We start from the raw sequence: 25,903 nt of genomic DNA on the forward strand, positions 1-25,903 counted from the left end.
TTAGATAATAAAAATTTTTATTAAAAAAACATTTCCCAGTAATTTTATATCCCACGAGAAGAATCAACGTGTAGAAATACACAAACAACTGAGTATTTTCGACTCAGTACTAATGTCTGGCACGAAATAATTGTATAATTGTATAATTGCTCATTTATGACGAATCACACCAATTTATCTCTGAAGGAATGGCCATTTTTTTTCTCTTTAAATATTCAAAGAAAGCCAGTTTCAAATTTCGGCCGATTTCAACGTACGCGCGCTCTGAGTGATTATATAGATTTTTTTGAACACAAAAATACTTATGAAAATAAATATATTACTGGAATACGTTGTACGATTATTCCAAATCGGACGTTTAATTTTTCTAATTACCTCAAATGTTTATTTCACTCTCGTCCTTCGGCAGTTTTTAAAATATATTTTTATTTTTCGGGCATATTATAATAAACTGCGGAAACGATATATAATATATATTTTCTAACTTTTGTCAAAAGTTCTTAGGAAAAAAACGCTGTAGTGAATGGGCAATTTAAAACAATGTTGTACTTATTTTTTTTAACTTTTAGGTAATATTATCGTTAATTTACGGGTCATCATTTCAATGTTAAATTAACATAAATGCCGATTTCTTTAAATATATTTTTTTTCGAAATTATGGCAGTTAATGTAGAAAATAATGATATCCACAAAGCTCAGAACAATTAACTTTTTAAGCGTAATTGTAAAAACAAAATGCTAAAAAAAATGGTGAAAGAATTTTTAATTTTAACAAATTAAAATTTCTTTTTTGGGACAATTTTTACGTGTTTCGATAAAAATATAAAAAGCAGATCACAATACTAGGAAGAAAAACACTAACCGACAAAAAACAAACTTTTTTTTGACTAAAGGGAAAAATAAACTTTAGTTATATTACTTGTTATAATATCTATTGCTGACACATCCTATATCAATACGATTTCTTTTTTTTCTTATTCATAAAAAATATTTATTTATTGATTTTTTTATATAAAAATAATATTAACCTCAAATTAAGTAGAATTACGAAAAACTATCGGCTTTCTCTTAGAAATTATCAAAAATTTATTTATTGATATAATATTTTAAAGAGGGGAATGAAACTATGATTAAGATGAACTAAAATTAACTCTAATCAAAATATTCCATTCAATTTAATTTGGCTATTAAAAAAAATATTCAAATTTGAAGAATATGGAATGCATTGGAAAAACATTCGAGGCATTTGACCATTTTTAAACCTCTTTAGAAAACGAATCAAAAACAATACTGAACAATTATTTACAATAAAAACGGTTAAGTATACTGCAAAACGTAGTATTACTCGAGACACCGCGTATCTTTTATTATAACGCAGAGTTCAAAATATCTTTCGTTGTCAATTCTGACGAAATCACGTTTTTTGTTTTCGGTGGCGAATTAATACATTGTGGCGTGCTACGGTTTGTTCTAGTTTCGGATGATGAACACGAGTCGCTTTCTCACTTGTTCGCACCGGACCTCTCCCATAAACACTTTTTGCATAATTAAGACCTTTATCACCCTTAAAACATTGTCCTTCGAAGGATATATGTAAATAAAATTAATATAAAATATCCCAAGCAACTGATTTTTTTCTTTTAAGTACTTGGCAATTATTTGACACTAAATTTCTTTTAAAAACGGGTTTAAGAAAAATTTATATATTTTCTTTATAATATGTTTTTTTTAGGGGGATGGGAAGAGTTTATGTTTTGTTAAATCCCCCACGTTATAGTTCGACAAGGGTGATATCATAGAGGTCCTCCTCTGTTTTGATGATCTCAATTATGAAGGTGTCTTCGTTACAGTAATGTTTCACGATGTCGTCATCCATTTGTACCGTAATTCTGTATGGAAAAAATATACTCCATTAATTCTTAGTCTAATCACAAAAGAGCAGCCGAGAGTGTAATCTCAAAAGAGCAGCCGAGAGTGTAATCTCAAAAGAGCAGCCGAGAGTGTAATCTCAAAAGGGCAGTCGAGAGTGTAATCTCAAAAGGGCAGTCGAGAGTGTAATCTCAAAAGGGCAGTCGAGAGTGTAATCTCAAAAGGGCAGTCGAGAGTGTAATCTCAAAAGGGCAGTCGAGAGTGTAATCTCAAAAGGGCAGTCGAGAGTGTAATTTCAAAGGCGCGGTCGAGAGTGTAATTTCAAAGGCGCGGTCGAGAGTGTAATTTCAAAGGCGCGGTCGAGAGTTTAATTTCAAAGGCGCGGTCGAGAGTTTAATTTCAAAGGCGCGGTCGAGAGTTTAATTTCAAAGGCGCGGTCGAGAGTTTAATTTCAAAGGCGCGGTCGAGAGTTTAATCTCAAAGGCGCGGTCGAGAGTTTAATCTCAAAGGCGCGGTCGAGAGTTTAATCTCAAAGGCGCGGTCGAGAGTTTAATCTCAAAGGCGCGGTCGAGGGTTTAATCTCAAAGGCGCGGTCGAGGGTTTAATCTCAAAGGCGCGGTCGAGGGTTTAATCTCAAAGGCGCGGTCGAGGGTTTAATCTCAAAGGCGCGGTCGAGGGTTTAATCTCAAAGGCGCGGTCGAGGGTTTAATCTCAAAGGCGCGGTCGAGGGTTTAATCTCAAAGGCGCGGTCGAGGGTTTAATCTCAAAGGCGCGGTCGAGAGTTTAATCTCAAAGGCGAAGTCGAGAGTTTAATCTCAAAGGCGAAGTCGAAAGTTTAATCTCAAAGGCGAAGTCGAAAGTTTAATCTCAAAGGCGAAGTCGAGAGTTTAATCTCAAAGGCGCAGTCGAGAGTTTATTCTCAAAGGGGCAGTCGAGAGTTTATTCTCAAAGGGGCAGTCGAGAGTTTATTCTCAAAGGGGCAGTCGAGAGTTTATTCTCAAAGGGGCAGTCGAGAGTTTATTCTCAAAGGGGCAGTCGAGAGTTTATTCTCAAAGGGGCAGTCGAGAGTTTATTCTCAAAGGGGCAGTCGAGAGTTTATTCTCAAAGGGGCAGTCGAGAGTTTATTCTCAAAGGGGCAGTCGAGAGTTTATTCTCAAAGGGGCAGTCGAGAGTTTATTCTCAAAGGGGCAGTCGAGAGTTTATTCTCAAAGGGGCAGTCGAGAGTTTATTCTCAAAGGGGCAGTCGAGAGTTTATTCTCAAAGGGGCAGTCGAGAGTTTATTCTCAAAGGGGCAGTCGAGAGTTTATTCTCAAAGGGGCAGTCGAGAGTTTATTCTCAAAGGGGCAGTCGAGAGTTTATTCTCAAAAGGGCAGTCGAGAGTTTATTCTCAAAGGGGCAGTCGAGAGTTTATTCTCAAAGGGGCAGTCGAGAGTTTATTCTCAAAGGGGCAGTCGAGAGTTTTATCTCAAAGGCGCAGTCGAGGGTTTAATCTCAATTACAATCATTAGTCTAAGAGCACTAACATATTTATTGTCATTTAAGAAAACGTACCCCTTAGAACAGCGCTTGTAGATACTCCGGATACTGTTGGTTCCAATATCGTACTTGTTCTCGATCTGATTAAATTAGAAAACATCAATTAACAATTGGTACAATAAGCAAGAGAAAATTGCGCGAAATTCACCACCCCAAAACGACTTTCGTTAAAGGATCCAAATATCAAATAACAATGTAATAAAAAATTTGATATAAAGAACCTCATTGTCGAGGAAAATCAACAACAAAGCTATACGCGTAACCATTCTCACCTACATTAAAGGTATTTTTTCCACTAAGACGAGATAATAATGCCCCCCGCTTAATAGCACTTTCGTTTATGAAAAAATATATATTGAAGTCCTTTCTCCCATCAGAATGGTAATTTCTAAATACTGGGTCAAGCACGACCGATCCGAGTGCAGTCGTAACAAGAACTCCCCTTTGTAACAGACGACTTGTCTAAATAAACGTTCCTCTCTATCTCCAGGTTTTTATTGCTTTTAAAAATCACGGCTAAAAACTCGGACAATCACGTATTTTGTATAAGCAGAATCATTACCGAAAAGAGGCAATTAGCGCGAAATGACAAAAAGTCCCGTATAGACGAATTCGCCGTTTTCTAACTAGCCCAAGGTCTTCGGATGATAACGAGGAACTCAATCCTTATGGGAATTCTAGATTGCGTAGGGAACCTTCATTATCAGACCATCCATTATTCGAAGGGTCATCCGATTTACATAAAACGAGGGAAGTTAACGCGGTACTTAGAAGTCCCATGCGGGTACCTTAATTTGCAGGGTTAAGGTTGAATAAATTTGGACCAATCGAGGTTACCACTTTTATGGCTATTAAATGTTTTATTTCGCTCAAACTACGCTTAATACACCGGATTAACCAAATTACCGCCTAATAGATCCGGATGACGTCGTACCGAAAACACCGAACATCGTATTCCCTGTTGCATCTTCGACGAAAGCCAAAACAATCGCGTTGCGTTTTCCAGAGAGCGAATCGAAGGCTAACCAAAAAACCAGCGCCAAGCAATTTCGGAGGAGGACAATACACCATTTTGTTAAGCCTACGAAACGGGCTACCATAGCGTATCGTTATTACGGTCAGGCCTTGAATATGCAACAGAGTATAGGTGTTCATTGAGTCTTAATTAAAGGGTCACACCGTCGTTCGCTATCACGAGATACGGAAAGGGAGGAGCTAATACATTTTAACCCAGATTCGTCAAACGCCGCGGAGTGGCCCTTTAAGAAACCGGGAGTGACGTCACGCGGTGGGTTTTCAGGATGGTATTAGAACTTACCGCATTCGCTAGGCCTGCCAGCGTCGGTGGGACCAGATGAAGAGCGTGAAAGACTTCCTCGGAATCCCGTTTGGCGTACAGAAGGACTGGGTTAAGTAAATAAAGCGATTCTGCGTTAAGGGTTGCAGTCGGGACACTGCTCCGTTCTTTTCGATATTTTACAAGATAAACAGCGTTTAACCGTCCACCCATTCATCGCGAACAACGGAAACTCATTCGTTCAACAATCGAAGGTTGAACGAAGACCTCGCCGAGATAAATGAGTAATCGGTTAACGTATACAAATAGCAATTTTGGTCCGCCGTTCTCAGATAGGGTGAAAATATAGGAGGAAACAACCTATACCCAGTTGCAACTCAAGAAAAGACACTACACGTAACATATACGGTATGGGTGGATTGTAGGGGGCCATGGGCCGAAGAAACGAGCCGGTGTACATGCTATAGAACGCGGCTAACTTTCGCGTCCTCAACGACAACGCACTTACCTTTAACGGCTCAGCCGAGCCAATATATTAATTTGTTTTTGGGCAGTTAAGGTCTACGCAGCTTGGACTAAAACGATTAATTTATTCGGGGTTCAGAGCCGTTTTATTATTTCACGTCACGTCGCCTTGGAAAAGACGTAAAAATAATTTTGGTCGGTGGCGAATTTTTGCGGACAAGTTTGGCTCGAGGACGCGACAACGACCCGTTAATACCATTACTTGAGACACGAAAAAAAAATGTCAAATCGAAGTATTCGCGAAACGGACATTTTGAAGCCGAAGGCCCTTTGAAACAATTCCACGAAAAATTAGCTATTTTCGTATAAAGCCGTAGTAATTTGCATTAAATTGTACCTTCAAGCTGGGGATCGGTTTTTCGCAATATGGTAATTGTTAAGGTTGCCGCTTAAGGAGTTAAGTACTCGTTACGTTGGTTCTTCGATCTCGCGTAACATACACCTGTTTACTTAATTACCGGCGCGGTAATGATTGCGGTAATACGAAGGAAGCGAGAATAAAATAGATATATATTTTTGTTGAAACGTGAAACTACGGGGGATCTCGGGTAATCGTGTACTTCGTTCTTCCTCGACGTATTTCACGATAGGGTCAATACATCGCCGCCTACTCACGATGATCACGTTCCTCACTTCAGCAAAGGGTTAACCGTCTCTGAGGGGAAAGGCCACTCGAGTTACTCGCGCCGAATATTAAAAAGTATCGGCCATTAAGATGGGTCTATTTGTTTCCAAAATATTCTTATTTCGTAAGAAGTACAACTGCGTAGACCTTGAGGACCGACAAACACTAACAAGGAGACGACCAGAGGTGATAATCACAGATTTTGTTCAAACTCGGGGGATTGGTAGAAAAATTCTAAAGGGAATTTATTCAATGGGCAACCGTTTTGCCATGGCAACGAAAAATGTTTTTGACAACAAAACATTTAAATTTTCCCATTGAAAATAACATGGGATTCTGATCGATTCCTAGGGGCCCCCTGTGAAAAATTTTAAAAAATTTCAAAAATTCTAAAATGCCAAAAATAGAAAAAATAGATAAAAATTGACAAAAAACATCAAAACTGATCAACTTTTGATCAATTTGAGGTCAAAATCCCATGTTATTTTCAATGGGAAAATTTAATATTTTGTGTTGTCAAAAACATTTTTCGTTGCCATGGCAAAACGGTTGCCCATTGAATAAATTCCCTTTAGGATTTTTCATGATACACGAAGGTCTACCAATCCCCCGAGTTTGAACAAAATCGGTGGGTTACACTTCGGGATGTCTCCTTGTAAGTTTTCTTCAATGGTTTTTTAATAAAAATAGCCACCGTCACCGTAAGAGCCAAATCTCGCAATTGGTCATGTTTTTCAAAATAATGGAGAAAAATAGCGAAGGTTCCCTAGTAAATACCCAATCACCAAGATTTAACCAGTTATCATGCTAAGCCAAAGCACCAACCAAAAAAGTAGCGATTAAAAGCAATTTCTAATGATATCATAACCCCCCTTTTTAAATTAAGGAATAACGGGGCTTACCTCTATCGTTGGGGTAAGTTTTTAACCTCTTGGCGGGTGGTTGAGCGAAGCTCAGGTCGATGGTATTGGCACTGGTATCAATCTTCTCTCGTCGGTCGAGGCTGGAAAAATTTCAAATTGATTAGTTATACAGTCGACGGTTATCGTGGTCCATTTGAAATGCTTACCCGTTCTCTTCGGTAGGCGTCGTGGGCGTCGGCGCTTGGTTATAGAATGACAGCTCCATGCCTGCCATCTGTTGAGAGATTGTAGAAATTTCTTTCTATAGTGACGTAATAGAAACCATCCAAGATATGTTATGCCTGACGCAATTACTCGACAAGAACGCCTCTTAATAAGGAAGATTGTTACTTCGACTTTCCAGTTTCGATTTAACAACGGCGCGCGACGCGTGCACGGTGACACGTGTAGAATTGGAACGCGTCAGCGGGAACCATAGATGTAAGAAATTATATTAATGTATATAAAGGTCTAGATAAATTTCTGGGCGTCTAAGCCTAACATAAAATACGGAATTGCCCCTAGCAGACACAGAGTAAGGCACGTGACCAAGTGCTTGACCTTTCCGCAGGCCGTAGTCTTTAGACACCATCTGTTGGTGACTTCTAGTATAATTTTTAAGCAGGAGACAATGGCTCTCGCGACGATAGCACGAGCTTTCTTACCGATAGATAGCGCCTTTTAAGGAGAGCCGGCAGAAATTACGCGTCTCTGCTAGCTGTCACCTCCGTATTCACTCCCTTTGAAATATTTTATCTAGACCTTTATAAAAGTTTCCTATATCTATGGCGGGAACACCCCATAGTGCCGCGTCGAGCCATCTTCAGCTTATAGGCGATAGCATAAATTGCAAGGAAACATTTGAGCGCCCTCAAACGGTAACAGCCTTTAAAAATAGTCACGTGGTTATAAAATTGCTTTAAGGTTTACAGTTTAAATAATTATACTTTTTTAATAGAAAAAATATTAATTTGTTAAACTTAATTTTACGACGACTCGGGCATTAGCTTTATTATTGTGATAGCGATGTTAAATCTCCGACTAGAAAATTGTAAACAAAATGAAATACTTAAGACTAGAACACGTTTTTAACTTAGGCGTATTGAAGCAGCCCCTAAGTTTTGACCACGGCCAACCGCGATCGCGAAAGCGCGTTATAAAGGTTGGCAGTGCTATGACGAATTTCCGGGATCCTTTTAACCAGCAGTGCCGTCTTTCCCATTGGGCAAATAGGGCACTGCCCTAGGGCCCCAAGATTCTGGAGGGCCCCATTTTCAACTTTTGTAAGGTGAAAAAGATGAATCTTACAAATATTGTTTTCCACATTTTTTAAATATTAGTATTGTCTATTTACATTTTACAAATTTTTAAACTATCTAAAACATGTCTTTTCGTGATATAGACGGTGTAGACCGTCGCATTTTTTTATTTGAACCAATATTTGAAGATTAGGGCGACGATGGACTTTGCATTGGAGGTTCAAAGCCTAGTTTTTCTTCTGCCTGCCCCCCTTTAAATTAGGCCAACATGTTCAGCGGTTGGCCTACCACCGGGGTATTTGTGCTCCAATAAGTTAATTTAAAGGGGGACAGGCAGAAAAAAACCTAGGCCTTTAAGAAATTGTCTGGAATTATTAGGGGCCCCGCGTATCGCTTTGCCCAGGGGCCCCCAATCACGTAAAGACGGCCCTGTTAACCAGTTAGCTACGACCAAAACAATTAATGCTATCGCCTATTCGCGGTAACAATCTTCCTGATTAAGTTTATCTCCGCGAGGACGGAAGAATGAACTGTAAGGTCTACGATGTTAATTTACCTTTTCCAGGTCTTCACTGGGCGTGAAGAGAATAGGTGGTTTTAAGAGATCACTCATGGAGTAGAATTCAGACCTGTCCATCGGTGGATGGTACATTTCTTCCATCTTCTTACGACCACCTTTGGAAGTTCGTGGAAAAAAATACATGACCATTAATAACCCGGACGAAAGAAACAGTTAAAAGTTAACAAGTTGGCATAAATCAGCGTTGTCAGACGTACGATAATTATCCGAGGGGCTAACCACTCTTAGAAAGTCTGTACACCGGATTACGCTTAGATAACCACTGGCAAAGGCAGGGACTTCAAAGATTACGCGTAATCCCATTAGTACAGTCAAAGGTACGGCTCTGTACACCGATTACGCGGAGTGATCAGCCCCTCGTAATTATAGTACACGTCGATAATTTCTATGTAATTTTTGGGACGTACTATATTTCTTTATGGCGTACTATATAGTACGCATTTTTCGATAATTCAGCTCACGCGTACGATAATTTTTTTAATTGGCTGAAAACCAGTTAAAACTGCGATTTTTAAACATAAGTTTTCAATCGGTCGAACTTCATGTGTTATTAAAAATTTTGATTTCACAAGTTTAACGTCACTATTTCACACACAATTTAAATCTACCGCCATTTTTCAGGCATACAATAATTTTTTCTGAGATCGATAATTTTTTGGCTGTCGTACGCTGTGTACTACAATCATGTTGATCAAGGGATAGGAACTCCCGAGTATCTAGATAAGTAGTTCACAAACGTTTTTCCTCGTTCAACCCTTTTCTATATAAACGAAATCTCGTGGAATCTTAACGATTCGAGTCAATTTGCCATTTATTTGTATACTAAACCAATAAAAGTACGAAAGGGCTCGCGAAGAAAGGAATACAAGTTTAGACTAAATTGAAAATCCCGAAGCCCAGATCAAATTTTTTAGAAAATCAACATCAAGGTACCAAACCAGACAGGTTAAACGGAGTAGAAACTTAATCGAAAAAGCGTCTGCTAATACCTGGTGAAATTTATTGACTCACCATAAATAGGAGGGTACATAATCCCTTTAAACCCACGGTAGAAACCTCGTAGGCGTGTAGACTTTGCTTTATACTGTGCACGGACTGTTTACCGTACAAGTTCCCACCACGCGTTTTCTTGTACGTGCTTAACCCGTTTAGATTCTGCCTAATACGTTTAATCAGAGAAATACATTAGAAATTCCAACCAAAGTAATAAAACTTTTTGGGAACACACCGTTGTAAATCCTAGCATCACGTTGGGAAATTTAATACCGACGGTTAATTACGTTGTTTATATTTTTCTTTTGGTCGAAGAAAAAAAATGACAAAATAAAGAAATAATTAGTTTTTCATTTTGCTTGAGGTAAACAAGTCTTAATCACCGCTGCGCGTGATAACCGAAAAATTCGAACGCCTTTCGCAATATAAAATGTAAGTATAAGTGCGCCCGTGAACATCACGAGGACGTTTCCCACCCAAAAACGTGATCTACCACTCGGCCAGTTTAGAGCCCAAAGCGATAGATTAGTAAGAAATCAAATTTTCGCGTTTAATTTTCAATAGCGCGCGTTGTTTATTATTTACTTTCAATTTTTAATTTGTTGTTTCATTTGTTCGAAAAGTGATTAATCGATCTTTCCTGGTTGGCTGGCTGGTCGGTTCCGATACGTTAAGCGCGCGACCCCGTAGGTTCAAATTTGACGAAATAAAAACGTTCAAGGCGAAACCTCGAAAGGTATCACGAAATGCTATTCACTAAAAATTGGAATTAATTTCGTACCTTTTTTTTTCTAAAACTTTACCGTTCATTCGTGGTTGGGTGGAAGAATATGCCCAATTTCACCTTTGGACCGAACGTAAATGATAGCTACCATTTATAAGAGAATTTTGAAAGCAGGAAAATTTTGATAAAATATACATAGCGTGTTTTCTATTGAACAATATTCTCTAATAAATATTGGATCTCATTCTCCCCTTCTAAAAAAGTAAATATTTGTTCCTGCTCTTCGTTTCCCTTAGCACATATATCCCGGCGTAAGGTGAATTCCCTGACATATCTTAATCTCTACCAGGATGTAGTTTCGAACTGTATTGGTTAAAGAAAATTGGGGTCTCGATGAAAGGGTTGAACGATGTGGGCAGCGAGAGAGTCGGGGGAAGATTATATTGAGCCAACTTATCAACTTTCTCGGATTTAGGAACAAAACGGAGTCCCACACTTACTTCCGGTCGCTGTCAACTTCCTTTTGGCTGCTCTCCTTTCCTCGTCCCTTGTTTTACGTTCCGCTCCCTGCAGAAAGAAAAACGAGACACATTGACATCAGTATTTTAAATTAATACCAAGAACATATTTAGGTTACCGAGAAAGTACTAGACTACTCTCAAACGTTTTCCCCTTCTAGAATCGGTCGAAAGAACTTTTTCTTTGATCTTTCGATAAAATTAGTTACGGAAAAGTACCTTTTATATCTTAATTCAGTTGATGCCACCTAGGGGCAACAAACACAGCACCCCACACAAGGATAACGCAAAGTCGTGTATTTTCTTGTGTACAATTTCCATTGGTTAAACATTTTAGCGCCTGCTGCCGTCGGAAGGGGAAAATTCGGAAATTGTCTCCCTCCCCCCTGCCCGTAAAACGTTCAGCGTGAAGGCTCGTCCAATGAAATTGGTACACAACACTGCGTTAGCATGTTTAAAGGCTAGCTGCGTTCTCCTTGTGTTTGTTTCTCCTAGATGCCACTTTAATTAATTTAATTTTACGATTTAATTTAATTAATAATTAATATCAAAATAGTAAGTAAACTATCAATTATTGTTTGAAGAGAAAATATTTTGCAACAAGTTCCCCGACAGATGGCGTTACTATAGCAATCGGTATTGCGATTTTCAGTTAAACTACTTGCATAACAAAACGTTCTAGATAACATAAATAGGTTTGTGTTTGCTTGGAGTACACGTATATAAATTTCTGACCCAATGTACGCGGTACTTAGCGCAATTAAATCCGAAATTTTATTTAAAATAAACTCAAATGTCGGACGCATTGCTGGGAAGTACGAACAGGTTTAAGAGAGGAGCGACGGGAGTGTCGACCACTAAATTTCGGGAGCCAGGCTACGCCCCTGATAAAATCAAGCGGGAGTAGTTTTTCCCAGCTCGCTATTTATATAAACCATTATTTCGCGTTTGAACTCTGAGCACATTTTCGCCGAGTATAAACCGCGTCATTAATTTAGAACTGCTGCAAATTTCAATTTCAATTTAATTAGGGCCGCTGTTTTAAGCTTCAAAAGTGATTACAGGTCTGAAGAACCATCATTAGACGGTGCGATAATGTTAAAATAGCAGCGCGTCTCCACGCGGTGGTGGAAGAGAAAAGCCTTTTCGCCATGTTCATTAAAGCTGCCATTTGAGGTTTCCACAGAATGTAATTAAACTTTGCCGGAATAGCGTCGAATTTTGAAGAATGTTATTGGACCTCCAATTAAAACCGACCATCAATAACTATTACAGGGTTGCCACAGTTTTTTCAAGATCAAATTCCCGACTAATTTTTAAAATTCCCCGACTTTTAGACTAATTTTTAAAATTCCCCGACTTTTAGACTAATTTTTAAAATTCCCCGACTTTTCCCTGATTTTTAAAATTCCCCGACTTTTCCCTGATTTTTAAAATTCCCCGACTTTTCCCTGATTTTTAAAATTCCCCGACTTTTCCCCGATTTTTAAAATTCCCCGACTTTTCCCCGATTTTTAAAATTCCCCGACTTTTCCCCGATTTTTAAAAACCCCGACTTTTCCCCGATTTTTAAAAACCCCGACTTTTCCCCGATTTTTAAAAACCCCGACTTTTCCCCGTTTTTTAAAAACCCCGACTTTTCCCCGATTTTTAAAAACCCCGACTTTTCCCCGATTTTTAAAAACCCCGACTTTTCCCCGATTTTTAAAAACCCCGACTTTTCCCCGATTTTTAAAAACCCCGACTTTTCCCTGATTTTTAAAAACCCCGACTTTTCCCTGATTTTTAAAAACCCCGACTTTTCCCTGATTTTTAAAAACCCCGACTTTTCCCTGATTTTTAAAACGCGAGTCGTTTAACGAAATTTAAGCGCCAGTGGTTTGGTCTAAATTTCACATGTACTATAAACATATTTTTCATTTAGCCCGATCGACAAGGAATTATAGTACGAACAGACTTCATTTTACTTACTTTCCCCCCTTTTTTTACCCCTAACTTATCTTCTACACTAGACCTATCTACATTCATGAAGGTGACGTTCCCATTTGTTTTTTTTTCAACGAAATTTGGATAGCGTTTTAAAAGTCAAAGCGATTAGGTTTTTAAATGAGAATAAATCTTCGGAGAGCCAATCGAGCGTAGAATGTTTAGGATATTTGGACCCTTAAAAAGATACTTTCCTATATTTTTTTTTACAGAATGTTTTATTTTATGACAGGGAATGAGACAGATAAGAAGTAGGAAAAAAATGTAGAGAAGATTAAACTTTAAGCAACCGACAAACAAGCTCAAGACTTACTTGGTACACACTCTTGTTAAAATAAAATATAATGAGATTGAAACTTTCGTATAAGACTGCTCTCATTTTTTTTAAAAGTTCCTTTAGATTAGATTAGGCTTAAGTACAGGTGACACATGAATATTTCTACGGAATTTTAACATTTTCTGGGTAGAATTCCCCCAAAAAAAAAACAATCAGACTAATTTGTGATAAGTCTCATCCAATATTTTTTTGGCGTCAACTTTAAAAAAAATTACGTAATCGATAATTCCTAAATTTGAAAAGATTACATTCGTAACGAATTCTATAAGGAAAATAATTTTCTACAATAAATCGTTATTTCCGAAAGCTCTTACTATTTCATTTTTGTAGAAATAAGGAAATTATGTAATAAACAGTTAACTTTTCTGTTAATAGATAGTGCGGTAGTCACTGCGTTGGCGCAGATCGTATTACCTCACTTATGTATTTATTGTGGCGCCATCTACAGCATTTTATCGAAGGCAAGATACTATTTAAGTTTTGTTGAAATGGCAGACAAGCAAATAACGTATGGAAAGTTTCAGTTTTCTGTTACTAGATGTAGCGTCCGTATTAATTATTTAACTATAGCCGTGACCAGAGAACATTTCGCAAAGCTACAAGTCTTATTTCCTATAATCGATCCGAAGTGTAAGAAAATTACCGATAGATAACGCTCGATTAAATGCAGGCGATTCTTCGAAGAAATAAGTTTCTTAAATCAATCGTGACCAACGATTCGAAGGTCGTTTTTGAAAGAAGCGATCAAATTCCCATCTATTTTACAATAAATAACCTGTTGTTATCTATCAGGGAAGAATAAAAAATTCCGCAGTTCAACATTGTAGTTACATAATCGGCCAGATAAAAAATTAAACGCTTAGAAATTACCCGCGATATCGTGAACAACGTTACCAATCGATCCGAGTTGCCGAAAATAATTTGCCGAACAACGCCATCTAGAGATGGAAAAGGAAAACGAGCGACCTACGATTTAGCCATAGCTGGACAAGACAAAACGTTACGCGGAGGTTTTCCATCATTGCAAGCTCCCAACACTTCCTCGCGCGCATCACAGGGTTCATTAATCATTAAAAAGCTTTTTCGGTTTTCGCCTCCAGTTATTTCCATTCCTTTTTGCAGAATGGATTTTTGTTTCAATTTGACAGCTCGAAACGAGAAAGATACCAACGGATCTAGTTCAAGGTTTGAACTCCCATTTTCCCGAAATCCCCATCCCGGGTTATTCGAACTTAATTTTAATTAGTTTGACCCGCGTTTAGAAAACTATTCCGTCTAAGTAATTAATTAACCTTTTCGATTTGCATTGAGTCACCGAAGCAAAGTTTTCGTTCTAAAACCAGACGAAAATCCATCAGCTAAGTGTACTTCTGGAATTGGCCACCAGGTGGCGCTATGTTAATTGAAAAGATTAACTAATTCTATATTTTTAATATTATATTATCTAATAAGGGTTTAACTTTTTTTTCCGGTTTGGCGTTACGTAAATAACAGTATAGATAAATATATAGAAATATTTTCTTAAATACAATAATTGTACATAAATTAAAAGAATAAATATTTGTTAGTCCCGGCTCGTAAAGCAAGATTAGTCTCGCTGTATTTACAAAAGTATAAGCGAGTTTTAAACTCTTACGGCATTCTTAAAAGGGTTGGGCGCTCATTATCTCGAAGAATACCACGAATGGTTGACGCTAATAAATTGCCAGGGCAGATCTATTATCTCTTTGTGCCCCTAGAAAGGGTAACATCGTTACAGAGCCGCCAAGATGAAAATACTATTTACTTTATTTGGTATCTCGATGTACCATGACTGTAGAAAAATCTCTATTACTATAATCTGTCAAAACATAAGGTCTAGAATTTATTAATTTTAGAAGGGAATTTTTAAAATATGGTTAGGATGCGGTTGTACGTAATACGATACCAAATGTACTCCGTATACTTATTTCATTTAAAACCAGCAATTTTTCCACACGGTTCTACATTTGACTATTTTCACCTATTATTGGGATAAAATATTTTAAGGAATTTCATTGAAATTTGCAGTCTTACATACACTAAGTTCAAAATACGGTATAATTTTATAAAAATATAATTATAGAGGATACAAAGCAAAGTTTTAGATACTAATCTAAGAAAACCGAAAAGATTCTTAGTAGGTTTATTTTTTATTATTAAAGAGTACCCCTCCTAAAAATAAATTTGATTTTAGAGGGAAGATAGTTCCTATCAATTACGACAGAGGGTGCGGCGGTAGTCCCTCAACCTAACTCCTCCTCTTCTCCTAATACGTTCAAAAATAAAGCGAATTCTTCCATCTTAATGGATACCATTGACCATTAGAAGTTTATATTTTTACTTTCGAGACCGGAATCAAAAAGTAATCGTTCGAACCACGTTGGCTGGCTGGATGGCCGATCGAAAAGTTAGAAACTGAAGGCGTCAACGGTAGTTGGAAAAAGGGGGAAAACACGACGAACATTTCAATTACATTCGCCATTTGGCTTGCCAAATCGTGCAATAACGCGTCTAATTTCCTATTTAAACCCTTCTAACGAAATCATTACAAGGCGTACAATTAGAGAACGAAAAAAAATATTGGGTGTGAAAAATCTACGTTGAAACCACGAATCTTTCTAAGTTCTGGGTACGGATGCCAAAAACTATCAAACTAGCAAACACACCTCCAACCGACGAAGAGTACACGCGCGGTGTATTTATCAAAAGATACAGATTAAGTTCGAATGAAAACGCCCTGTAAATGTAATACATTTTGTGTGCCAGGTCAATGCTTTTTTTCCTACGATACAACGCTTCTACGCCTGAGGCACACTTTTCTCTCTCTCTCTCTCTCAAATCTTAATCTATAAAACGCGGTACTTCTGCGAGGCTATCGACGTAAGATGTTTTCTATGTTAATCACGGTTGCAGTGCCGCGGATTGGACTAACTCTGACGGAGAACTTAATTCTTGTATATTAGGGACCTCCCGTGTCTCAAATACTAACGCGAATGGACGCCTATATCAAACACTGTCTCGCGGTTTATACCGACGTGATAAGAATTGTAGTACGCGGACTATCAACGTGCCAAAAAAAAATCCGTCAATTTGAAAATAAAAAGCGGAAAGTTTTATTAGTTCAAATCGTTATTTTTCTAGGTTTTACTCGTAATACGATAACCCTTAAGGTAAACTACGCTAAATTTCCGTACTTTGAATAACTTAGTAGCGATATTTGGATTGTTAATTTTACCCTTTCGAAATTATCAGGGCGGGTCCTAACTTAAATCGTTATAAACTATGGAAAATTATAAATTATAATTCGGTAGCTCCTCGTTCAATTTTATTAGATTTATAATCAACAGTTTCAGATACTGTAAAACAAGTTGTTCATCGACATATTACATTTGAATGTAATACATGTCTCTATTGAAAAGAACAACACTTATTCTAAATACCTCAGTGGGCGTGGTTTCGTTTGCAGTACAAGTGAAAAATCGATATATTGAAAGGTAATTTTAAGCAAGAGTTGCCGGTAACTGACACCATCAACGTCATTAGATTAATTAAGGCGTTGAAAATACATTTGGCCCCTCCCATATCTGGATAGGGAGGAAAAAATGGTCGATCTCTTACCTTATCACAGAATACTTTGATTTGGCAATACCCTCTGTGTACTGGCGTGCTTCCCTCTCGGTAGTCATCGAAAGTGTCAATTTGAAGGTGAAGTGGCAAACCCTACGAAAAATCAAAACAAAAAAAACATTAATTAGCGACTGATTAGCAAATAATTTTTGGAAAAAGTAAATCGAATTTTGAGTGAAATGATCTATGATATACGCCACAATAATTATTGACCCCATCACCAAAGGTTGCGCGGGTTTAAAGCACCCACTATTAAAAACACCGCAAAAATGTTCAAACTAACACTCTTGAAACTTTCAAGGTTTATCATACCATGCAAATGGCGAATCCGGAGAAAATTCAATAGTAAAAGAAATATTTTGAATATGAAATTAAACCTCCGTGCTATTTCAGTTTATCTTTTTCACTTTTATATAATATTTGCCAACAGGGATGGTAGTGTGTATGGTGTCGACGCGAATCGGTTACGGCTGTAATATTCTTCTCCGACGCCGCAGCAACGAATAGGGGAGAGGAAGGTGGAATGCCAGTCAAAGGCTCAAATCGTCTTGGGTTGTTAACCCTTGGCGCTTAAAAAATGCGTGGTTTTAAAAGCTCCCCAAGGTTAAGACTTGGCAAACGCTTATGAATTTTATACTCATTTTCGTTTCTCCCCGCTAGGCCTTACACGTTCTCCGCATCGAGTATGCGGACGACGTTTCTCGGGGGCTACGCTCCCATTTCCTTCCCGGTATAATCACTATTAAATCTAATTTCCCTTTAATATATTAACTTTCCATAAATGGCGCCTAAGCCTCGGCTGTAGTATAAATAAAAATGGTCCGAAAAGATCCAATGCTAATAAGGCTCGCGTTAATTAGTTAAGAGGAATAATTAAGTAACGCCCATTTTGTTAATGACAAAAGTTTTCTTTTAATTGTTGGGAGAAATAAGTGTGATTTTGACCGAAATAAAAAAAAGCTATTTATCAATAAAATTGGCGCCGTAAGACCGTCTACCCCGACGAGTTGAGGAAGTCACCCTAGTGGTCGTTTTATTAGTGACCATAAATTTTTTTTTAAATTTAACTTTTATTACTGTATTCTTATCCTTTTAAAATGGGGTGATATTTATTTGAAAAGGGAGCGTAACCCGTGATTTCCTACTCAGGAGAAATAAGCCATTTTTTCCTCACGCGTCCGTCCAGCCAGCCAGCCATCCGAACGCGGGCGATCAACGTGATACTTCCACGCCAATATCGGCTTTAGGTGAGAAGACTAAGGGGTAATTTTGAAAGGAAAAGTAGCCGCGTTAAAAGACGAGGAAAACGAAGAAAATTTTGAGGCGTTCAACTTCAAAAGCGCGACTACTTTGAATAAACGAGAAAGGCTGTAATTTTAAAACTATTTTTGTGGGTTATCTTCGTCGGGGATTAGGGGGCCATACACTCTTCATACAGGTCTGGAGAGAGTGTGTGTTATATAGACTTGACAAAGAGTTTCAATGTTGTCCGTTTCCGAGGTCGTTGGCCCGAGAAGACCACCTGGCCAAAAAGGGTCGCGATATTAAACGCAAACTTATTACAACATCAACATTCCGTTACATTATAGCTCCCATTAAGGTACCACGTCTTACAAAACCAGGAAGTCATCGGTAATAGGTTTGATCAAAAGTAACGGAGTAAACATTAGTATGACACTGAAAGATTTATATTAATGATCGTCGAACGGGAAATTCGTCCATCTTTACTTCCTTCATTGGAATAAATTACTGTCAAGTTAGTATTGAAGTTAAAGCGCGTTTAAAAATAGGACCAAAAATCCCCTACACTCTAAATAAAAATGATTTTAGAAATCAGTTTCAAAATCTTGAAATCTAACTAAAAAAACAAATCTAAACGAAAATCGGGCTCTGAAATCTTGGATTAACAATAGTAGTGCCTACCTAGATATATAACTTGGAAAAAATCTGACCACCAAATTGATTTTGCGACAGCAGCGCCGCTTCGGCGAAGTTAACGGATAATTTCCGAAACTCCCGTAACACGTAGCCTTCTACAAGGCAGAACCCGTAACAAACACTCGCAATTGCACGCGGAACGATAGAGTGATATATCCAGGTAGGCACTACTATTGTTAATCTAAGCTGAAATAACCTTGCGATGGAAAATTCCGTACGCAAAATTTGCAAATGTCAGACCCCTTGAAAGGGTCATACTTATGTCATTATCTTCCTTATGATGTGGTCACAAAGCTACGTTATTTTTTATAAATTTCTACCAGCGTTCTTATTAGAAATTGGTTATCTGGGCAAATAAATAACAGACTTATCAGGAAGTTAAGACAGATTAATTTGGAGAAAGCAGCGTTACCGCAATGATAAGTAGATTTATTATTTGTGTTTGCAATTAATTTTCGAAGGGTAAATTTATTGGAGGTGTAGCGTGGAATACAAAATTAAGAACATCGCGTTATGGCAACACGATAAATCGTTCATGTTGGAAGAGAGTTAACAAGCAAACGAATGACCTCGACTTTTGAAGTTAGGAACACGACCGTACAATAGCTCTCTCTCTCTCTCTCTCTCTCTCCAATATGGTTTCGGAAAATTACGGGAATTCAGGTCGGGTCTGTTAATTTAGCTCGTGAGAAGGCAAACCCGGATAGGGCAGTTTGACAGACCAACAGGGAAATGTTCCAACAACAAAATTAACAGTTTAACGTTCGTTGCCAGGAAGACAAAAATTCCCATTATTTTTCCGTTTCATTATTGAAAGAGTTACTAGAAACAAAAAAGCGCCTCCCGCCACCGCGAGGGGGCATTAGACTCGACGCGAAAAAGATAAATTCCTACCACTTACAAACGTCTATCAACTCAAATAGATTTCTTATATAGCTACTATAATTACGGGAGAATCCTTTTGATAAAGAAAATATATACATTTTCCTACTCTTGACCATCGTAGCGGAAGAACTAGCAGACCACTCCCCAAAATCGCGTCTAACGTTTTGATAAATACCTAAGATTTAATAAGTAACCCGGCTATTACCGGCGGCGGGCTTTGGCGTTAGAATGAAACCTCATTCGATACTACAATAAGATTTGATACAAAAGGGTGGTTCTTTATAAAAAACGATCTACGAAATATTACTCATCGCGGTATTGAAATGGCAGTTCGACCCGAGCCGGGAAAAAACTATTTAATGACAGGACTGCCACCTTATTAAAAAAGAGAAAAAATGCTCTCGCGCGCCCCCAGGGTGTTGTGACGTCACGTGTCAAAGAACCGTGATTGATAAGCACGCGCCCAAAATACGAAAACCGCGCCGACGCGTTGGTCAAGAAACAGCGGCGTCATTCACGCGTATCCCCCAAAGGCGATTTCTTAACGTTGGAAAACAGGAAGAAACCGAAACAAATTATAAGATGGACTGCTTGGAATGTTCGCCCCACATTACGCCTTCAAGGCATAGATAAAAAATTTCGAGATTTTTACAAACCAAGGCTTAGCGCTGGTTTTCAATTTCTTTTCAAGGGTAGTTTATAAATAAAATACTAGTGTTATAAATCAAATCTGATTTCTTGAGTAAACAAATATGTATTTGCCTCGAGGGAGACAACTAATAGCGTGCGCGTATCAGTTCCGTCGTCACCTCTAAATGACCTCTAGCTCTCAATTTCACCCGAATGCCCAACCAGTCGAAACTAGAGTGAAAGAGGAACTGAAAATTTGTAATTTATTTTAAAAGATGGCGCTGCACGGCTTCTGTCAAATTCACTTTTTTAAATAAAAAAAACCGCCTTCGTTTTTATATTCCGACCGAATTAATCATCCGAAAAGAACAGAGATGGCGTTAGTGGGCCCCTTCCTTGTATTATCAAAGATGGATGACATTCGGTGATAAATCGGAAGACATCGAGGACCAAAAGAGTACCCCCGGAGGCCTCCAGCGAAATCGCATGGGAGAAAAACATTTCTTTGTCCGTTGGTTTATTATAATATGGAAACTCCTTTCTTGACTCATTTTTCAATCCGATTTAAATTGCGCCATCTATTGCACGATTTATCTGGATTGTGCATTGCGAATAGGGTTATTTTATAATAGAAATTCTTCGTCAAAACATAAAAGTATTCTCGACTCAAAACAAATTACAAAAATTTAGTTTGACGCCTTTTGGTTGGCTGGTTGTCGTGACCGTTTGTAAGTTGGAACACGAAATAAACCAATTTATTTAACTCTAACTCTACAACAAGCGCAGTTGCTGTAGCCGTTGAAATACCCCAGCAACGTACTAGAATCAGATTGATATCTTATTTTCGGTTAGGGAATGGATGGGAAAGGCTATTTAGAGTTATTGCATGGATGGAAAAGATTATTTGGAGTTCGAGAACGGATGGGAAATGTAATTTAGAGTTCGGTAATGGATGGGAAAGGCTATTTAGAGTCCAGAAATGAATGGAAAGGGCTATTTAGAGTTCGGAAACGGATGGGAAAGGTAATTTAGAGTTCGGTAATGGATGGGAATGGCTATTTAGAGTTCGGTAATGAATGGGAATGGCTATTTAGAGTTCGGTAATGGATGGAAAGGGCTATTTAGAGTTCGAGAACGGATGGGAAAGGGCTATTTAGAGTTCGAGAACGAATGGGAAAGGGCTATTTAGAGTTCGGTAATGGATGGGAATTTGGGAAAGGCTATTTAGAGTTCGGAAACGAATGGAAAAGGTTATTTAGAGTTCGGTAATGGATAGGAAAGGTTATTTAGAGTTCGGTAATGGATGGGAAAGATAGAAAACTATGTCAAATGAAATGAGGAATGGTTGGAAAACTTTTATTTAAACGGAAATGGTTTGGGCAGGATATAGTTTCAACGGGAATGGGCGGGAATGGTAACGTTTCTGCTTAAAATGCACCTCTTAAAAACGTACCACCATCTAGCGGCTTTAGAAATGAATATTAGGGTGGTACTTTTTACAACTAAAGAAATCGCAAGCCAACGTAATTAGCTCACTAAGGTCACGCTGAAGCATGACGTCAAAGTCTGCTTCGTCGCCTAACTGCGCACGCGTCAGATTATATTGAAACTCGCTTATTTACCGCCCATAATATCCCAGAAAACGTACAAAATGAAGACCCGAATTTAAAATACAAATTTTGAAAGGCGATAAGCTCCCAAAAACTATATAATTAAAGTGAACCCTCATAACAGATTCGAACGGAACCACCCCTTTTTCAACAAGGATATGAAAAGAGCACACTTCGAACGCTATCTTATAAATAAACAAGTTTGCCAAAGACCAAGCATAGTCCGGCGCTTAAATTAATTTAATATTAATTTAAGTGAAAAATTTTACTTTCAATCCCACTATATATATACTTGTAAAACTGACAAGGACAAAGCGAAGCGAAAAGCCCTCTATATACTCTACTACCTTATCCTGATAGCCAGTTGGCTGATATTCAAGAACCGCTCTACCTTTAGGCAAGTGTCCAGTGGCGTAAATAAGTCCCCCACCGACCCCGCAATGCAGGAGGGCTTCAGGGCCATCAAATAACTTGTTAGATACCAACTAAAAACTTGAAATTTTTCGCGGGGGGGGCCTAAAGTGTCTTAGCTACGCCACTGCAAGATAGGAGCAACTGCAAACACAAGGAGAACGCAGCTAGCCTTTCAACACGCTAACGCAGTGTTGTGTACAAATTTCATTGGACGAACCTTTACGCTGAACGTTTTACGGAAAGGGGGAAGACAATTTGAGAAATTTCCCCCTCCGACGGCAGCAGCCGCTAGGCGTCTAACCAATGAAAAATGTACACAATGCACGACTTTTGACGGGTTGCGTTCTCCTTGTGTGGGCAGTGGGGTGCTGTGTTTGTTGCAAGTGTCAACCAAAACGAAATGTATGAAATTGGTCCTTTTACCAGAGTATCATTCCGGCGCCATCAATGACGCGCCGGACTAAAACGGTGTAGATGATGTGAGAAGAAAAATTAAAATCGTAATTAGCAAAAGCTAGAGTTTTTTAAATTAAAAAAAAAAGAGTAGTTGAAAAGGTTTTCAATCATCGGACTTTCTGAGCGCACCACGACATCTAGGGGCCTTCTTCGTCAATTCAGCCCCCTCGTGTTTGATTGCCGTAATAAATGAAAATCGCGTAGGCAACGAGGGCTATCTCGGAATTGAACAAAATCCCGCTAAAGACTGATAATAATTAATGGCTGTCAATAGAGTAGAATGACAAGGCTTAAGCGTGAGTGCCTTTTTTTAATCACCACGTGGTTTTAAATTAACCAATCGTATTGGCGGAACTAACTCGAAGGAACTCGTGATAACGCGGGAAAGCGCTTAAGCCTTAGCGGCGTTTAAAAAGCATTAAAAAGTTATTCGAAATGAAAGTCGACACGCACGCTTGGCTAAAGGTGCACTGAAGCGGAACGAATACCTGAGGAATGAATATCTAGCTTGTCGAATTTTTCTTATTACTGTTACAAATCTAATCTTTTATTTAAAATAACATATACCGCTGTGGGTAGTTTGGCAAAAAAATATCTCCCTTCCACCGTTATGCGCAGATACCAACACAACTATCCTGTTAAATTGAATTTAATTTTAGATTTTTTTTGATAAAAGCGTAATAAAAAAATATTAAGATTTTTTTTCATTATTTTCCTTATTTCCTTCCGTTTTGGGAATTTGTATTAAATGTTATTTTTTTTTGATGCGTTAATAACTAGAACGATACCGAAACGAATCTGTCAAATTTAAATTTTCCGATGTAATATAAAAGATTTTTCTCTACGCGTTGTGTAAGAATAATATTAGAGACCTAATTTTTTTATTTTACGAATATACGCTGGCAATGATTTATTAGTCTGAGATTTGGGTAAAAGATGCGAAAGAATTTTTTATTATTAAAAATTAATGGGTCATCATTTTTTTCTCTCGTATTATTAAAATCTTTATACCAGGTGTTTATTAAAATTCGGAAAAATAGATTGTAAATAACGCAATAACTTCAAAACGATTAATTTTCCATTTTTTCTCTAATATACCGGAATGAATTAATTAATTGTTAAAATAGAAATTAAAACGAACACCGAATATATTTTATAACTATGAAAGAGCAAAAAAAAAAGCAAATGAACAATACGATTATTGGGTTTTCCTAAGGATTTATTATGTTTACGAGGTCATTTTTGGGTAATGCACGATACAGATGTTTTTTCCGAACATTAATTTTAACCCAGTCTTTTGACAGGCAACAAGTTTTTAACGCTAAAACCGGGATGTACTGTTCTTTGTTTATAGCTTTATAATTACGAGTTACCTCTTCTTCGGGTTAAATTCACGTTTAACTAATTAACTAGACGGGTCCCAGTAGCGGGTTTAAAGAGAGATAATCAGATTTTTCTCACCCCCTTTCTTAACATAATGATTCCGTTCGCTACCACTTTTTGAAGAATTACCCTTTGTTTTATCATTATAATTCTAAATAATGGTTTTTCTTTCCACCAACATTTTTAACTAACAATAATGAAATAATAACCTAACTTCGAAATCTGGTTTAAAAAAATCGGCCCGAAACATTTAACCCTTATTGAGTTGGTATTTTTATAATTGGGAAAATTTTATTTCTTTTGTTAGGAAATTATCAAAAGAATTAACGTAATTATGAATATAGATATTTTCCATTTTAATTTCTTTAATAAATGTTCCGAAAACAGTTGGATGTATTATTTAAATTTTGGGTCAAGTCGTGTATGTATTTAAATTTCAATGGAAATGTCACTTACAAGTTTGATTTAAAACCGTATGAAATTGGGAATTTCAAGGTATACAACGCGGCTGCCCCATGGCTAAACCTTATAACCAACAAATTTTAGAAAAATTAGATTTTACGCATCAGTATTACTAACTCACGTACAAAAGTACTGTAAAAGTTTCAGGTAAAAGTCATATATATTTAACTATTTGTGATTTAAAAAATGTGTTTGGATTTTATAATTTTCGCATTAAAAACCACGTTAAAATCTTATAACTTAGGTTTTGAAAAAGTCAAATATCTCAAAATTACGTTCGTGTTGGTTAAAAGGTTTTGGCATGGGACAGCCGAACGGCTATTCGATTTTGGCGACATTTAAGTTCAAATGTTCTCGAGACGTTTTCGTATTTTTGTTTAGCAATATCTCCGAGACAAGGCAATATATAGATGTAAATATTTATAAAAACTAACAACGCAACTTGGTATAAAAATAATCTTAATAACCGTTAACCCTATTTTAGGTGGGCACAGCATTTAATAACAGGACACGAGAGACTATTTACGTTGACAACACCCGAGGCATTTAAAATTAGAAATACCAACAAAGAACAAGAAGACCAACTCCTTAAGTTAGTAATACGACAAACATCACGATTTCTAGTCCATAATGATAACCCCACACACCGTCACGACCTAAAGTTTGCAACGGCCGACGCAACAATGGACTTTATATCCGCCATTACCTCTCTAAAACGTTCGCCTCGTAATATAAAAAATAAATACGGTTGTTGCCGAATGAAGCCCAAAAAAAACCGGGGTATATTTAACACTTCCTAGTAATCCCCAAAGCGACACGCTTCGTTCATTACAAGAGGCGTACCTACCACCGAGAGGAGGTACCCCTAGGTACCGTACCTAATTCCCACATCGCGAAGAGCCCCCAAAAAAGATTAAGTAATATTAAGTATTTCGATACAATTTTTTATTCGGTAAGAACGGTGCAATGCTGAAAGAGTATATATTTATATAAAAAGCCTCACCTTTTTCCGTACTCACTACATATTCATAAAAATTATCAAGCGGCTATCACGACACCGAAGATCTTAGCTAACACTTGACTAAGATGAATTGGCGTATCGTGTGGATGCGAACAAAAAATATATTTCCCCTCCCCCCAACTTATTCATTTTATAAAGCTTTCGTATACGAAACTCGCGCTCAGCTGGGGTGTAAGGCTAGGGGTAACATAGACCATTGAAATATTTCCTTAGCTTCGATATAAAAAAGGGTTCAAATTATTCAGTAAATTGAAAATTCCCTAATTACACATACAGGGTGTTTTTGGTACAACGAATAAAGAAAG

The 25,903-nt window shown here is 37.6% G+C and overlaps 1 protein-coding gene across 7 annotated transcripts in view; it reads right to left on the reverse strand.

The window, feature by feature from the left end:
* grh (grainy head) overlaps positions 1-25,903 on the reverse strand; it is a 175,977-nt gene continuing 150,074 nt past the window's right edge. For 4 of the 7 annotated variants that reach the window (XM_090180608.1, XM_090180607.1, XM_090180612.1 and 1 more), the window contains 8 exons: positions 16,791-16,892; positions 10,811-10,877; positions 8,570-8,688; positions 6,922-7,016; positions 6,755-6,855; positions 4,724-4,833; positions 3,421-3,485; positions 1-1,889 (listed from right to left, as the gene is read on the reverse strand). In XM_090180608.1, the coding sequence (XP_090036734.1) occupies positions 1,772-1,889; positions 3,421-3,485; positions 4,724-4,833; positions 6,755-6,855; positions 6,922-7,016; positions 8,570-8,688; positions 10,811-10,877; positions 16,791-16,892 (777 nt within the window). In that variant the 3' untranslated portion in view covers positions 1-1,771. The remainder of the gene's footprint in view (positions 1,890-3,420; positions 3,486-4,723; positions 4,834-6,754; positions 6,856-6,921; positions 7,017-8,569; positions 8,689-10,810; positions 10,878-16,790; positions 16,893-25,903) is intronic. The other 3 variants (XM_090180611.1, XM_090180609.1, XM_090180613.1) reach the window with 3 other exon arrangements.

Source organism: Leiobunum rupestre, chromosome 7 (assembly GCF_980474605.1).
Source record: "Leiobunum rupestre chromosome 7, qqLeiRupe1.1.hap1, whole genome shotgun sequence".
Taxonomy (NCBI): Eukaryota; Metazoa; Arthropoda; class Arachnida; order Opiliones; family Sclerosomatidae; genus Leiobunum; species Leiobunum rupestre.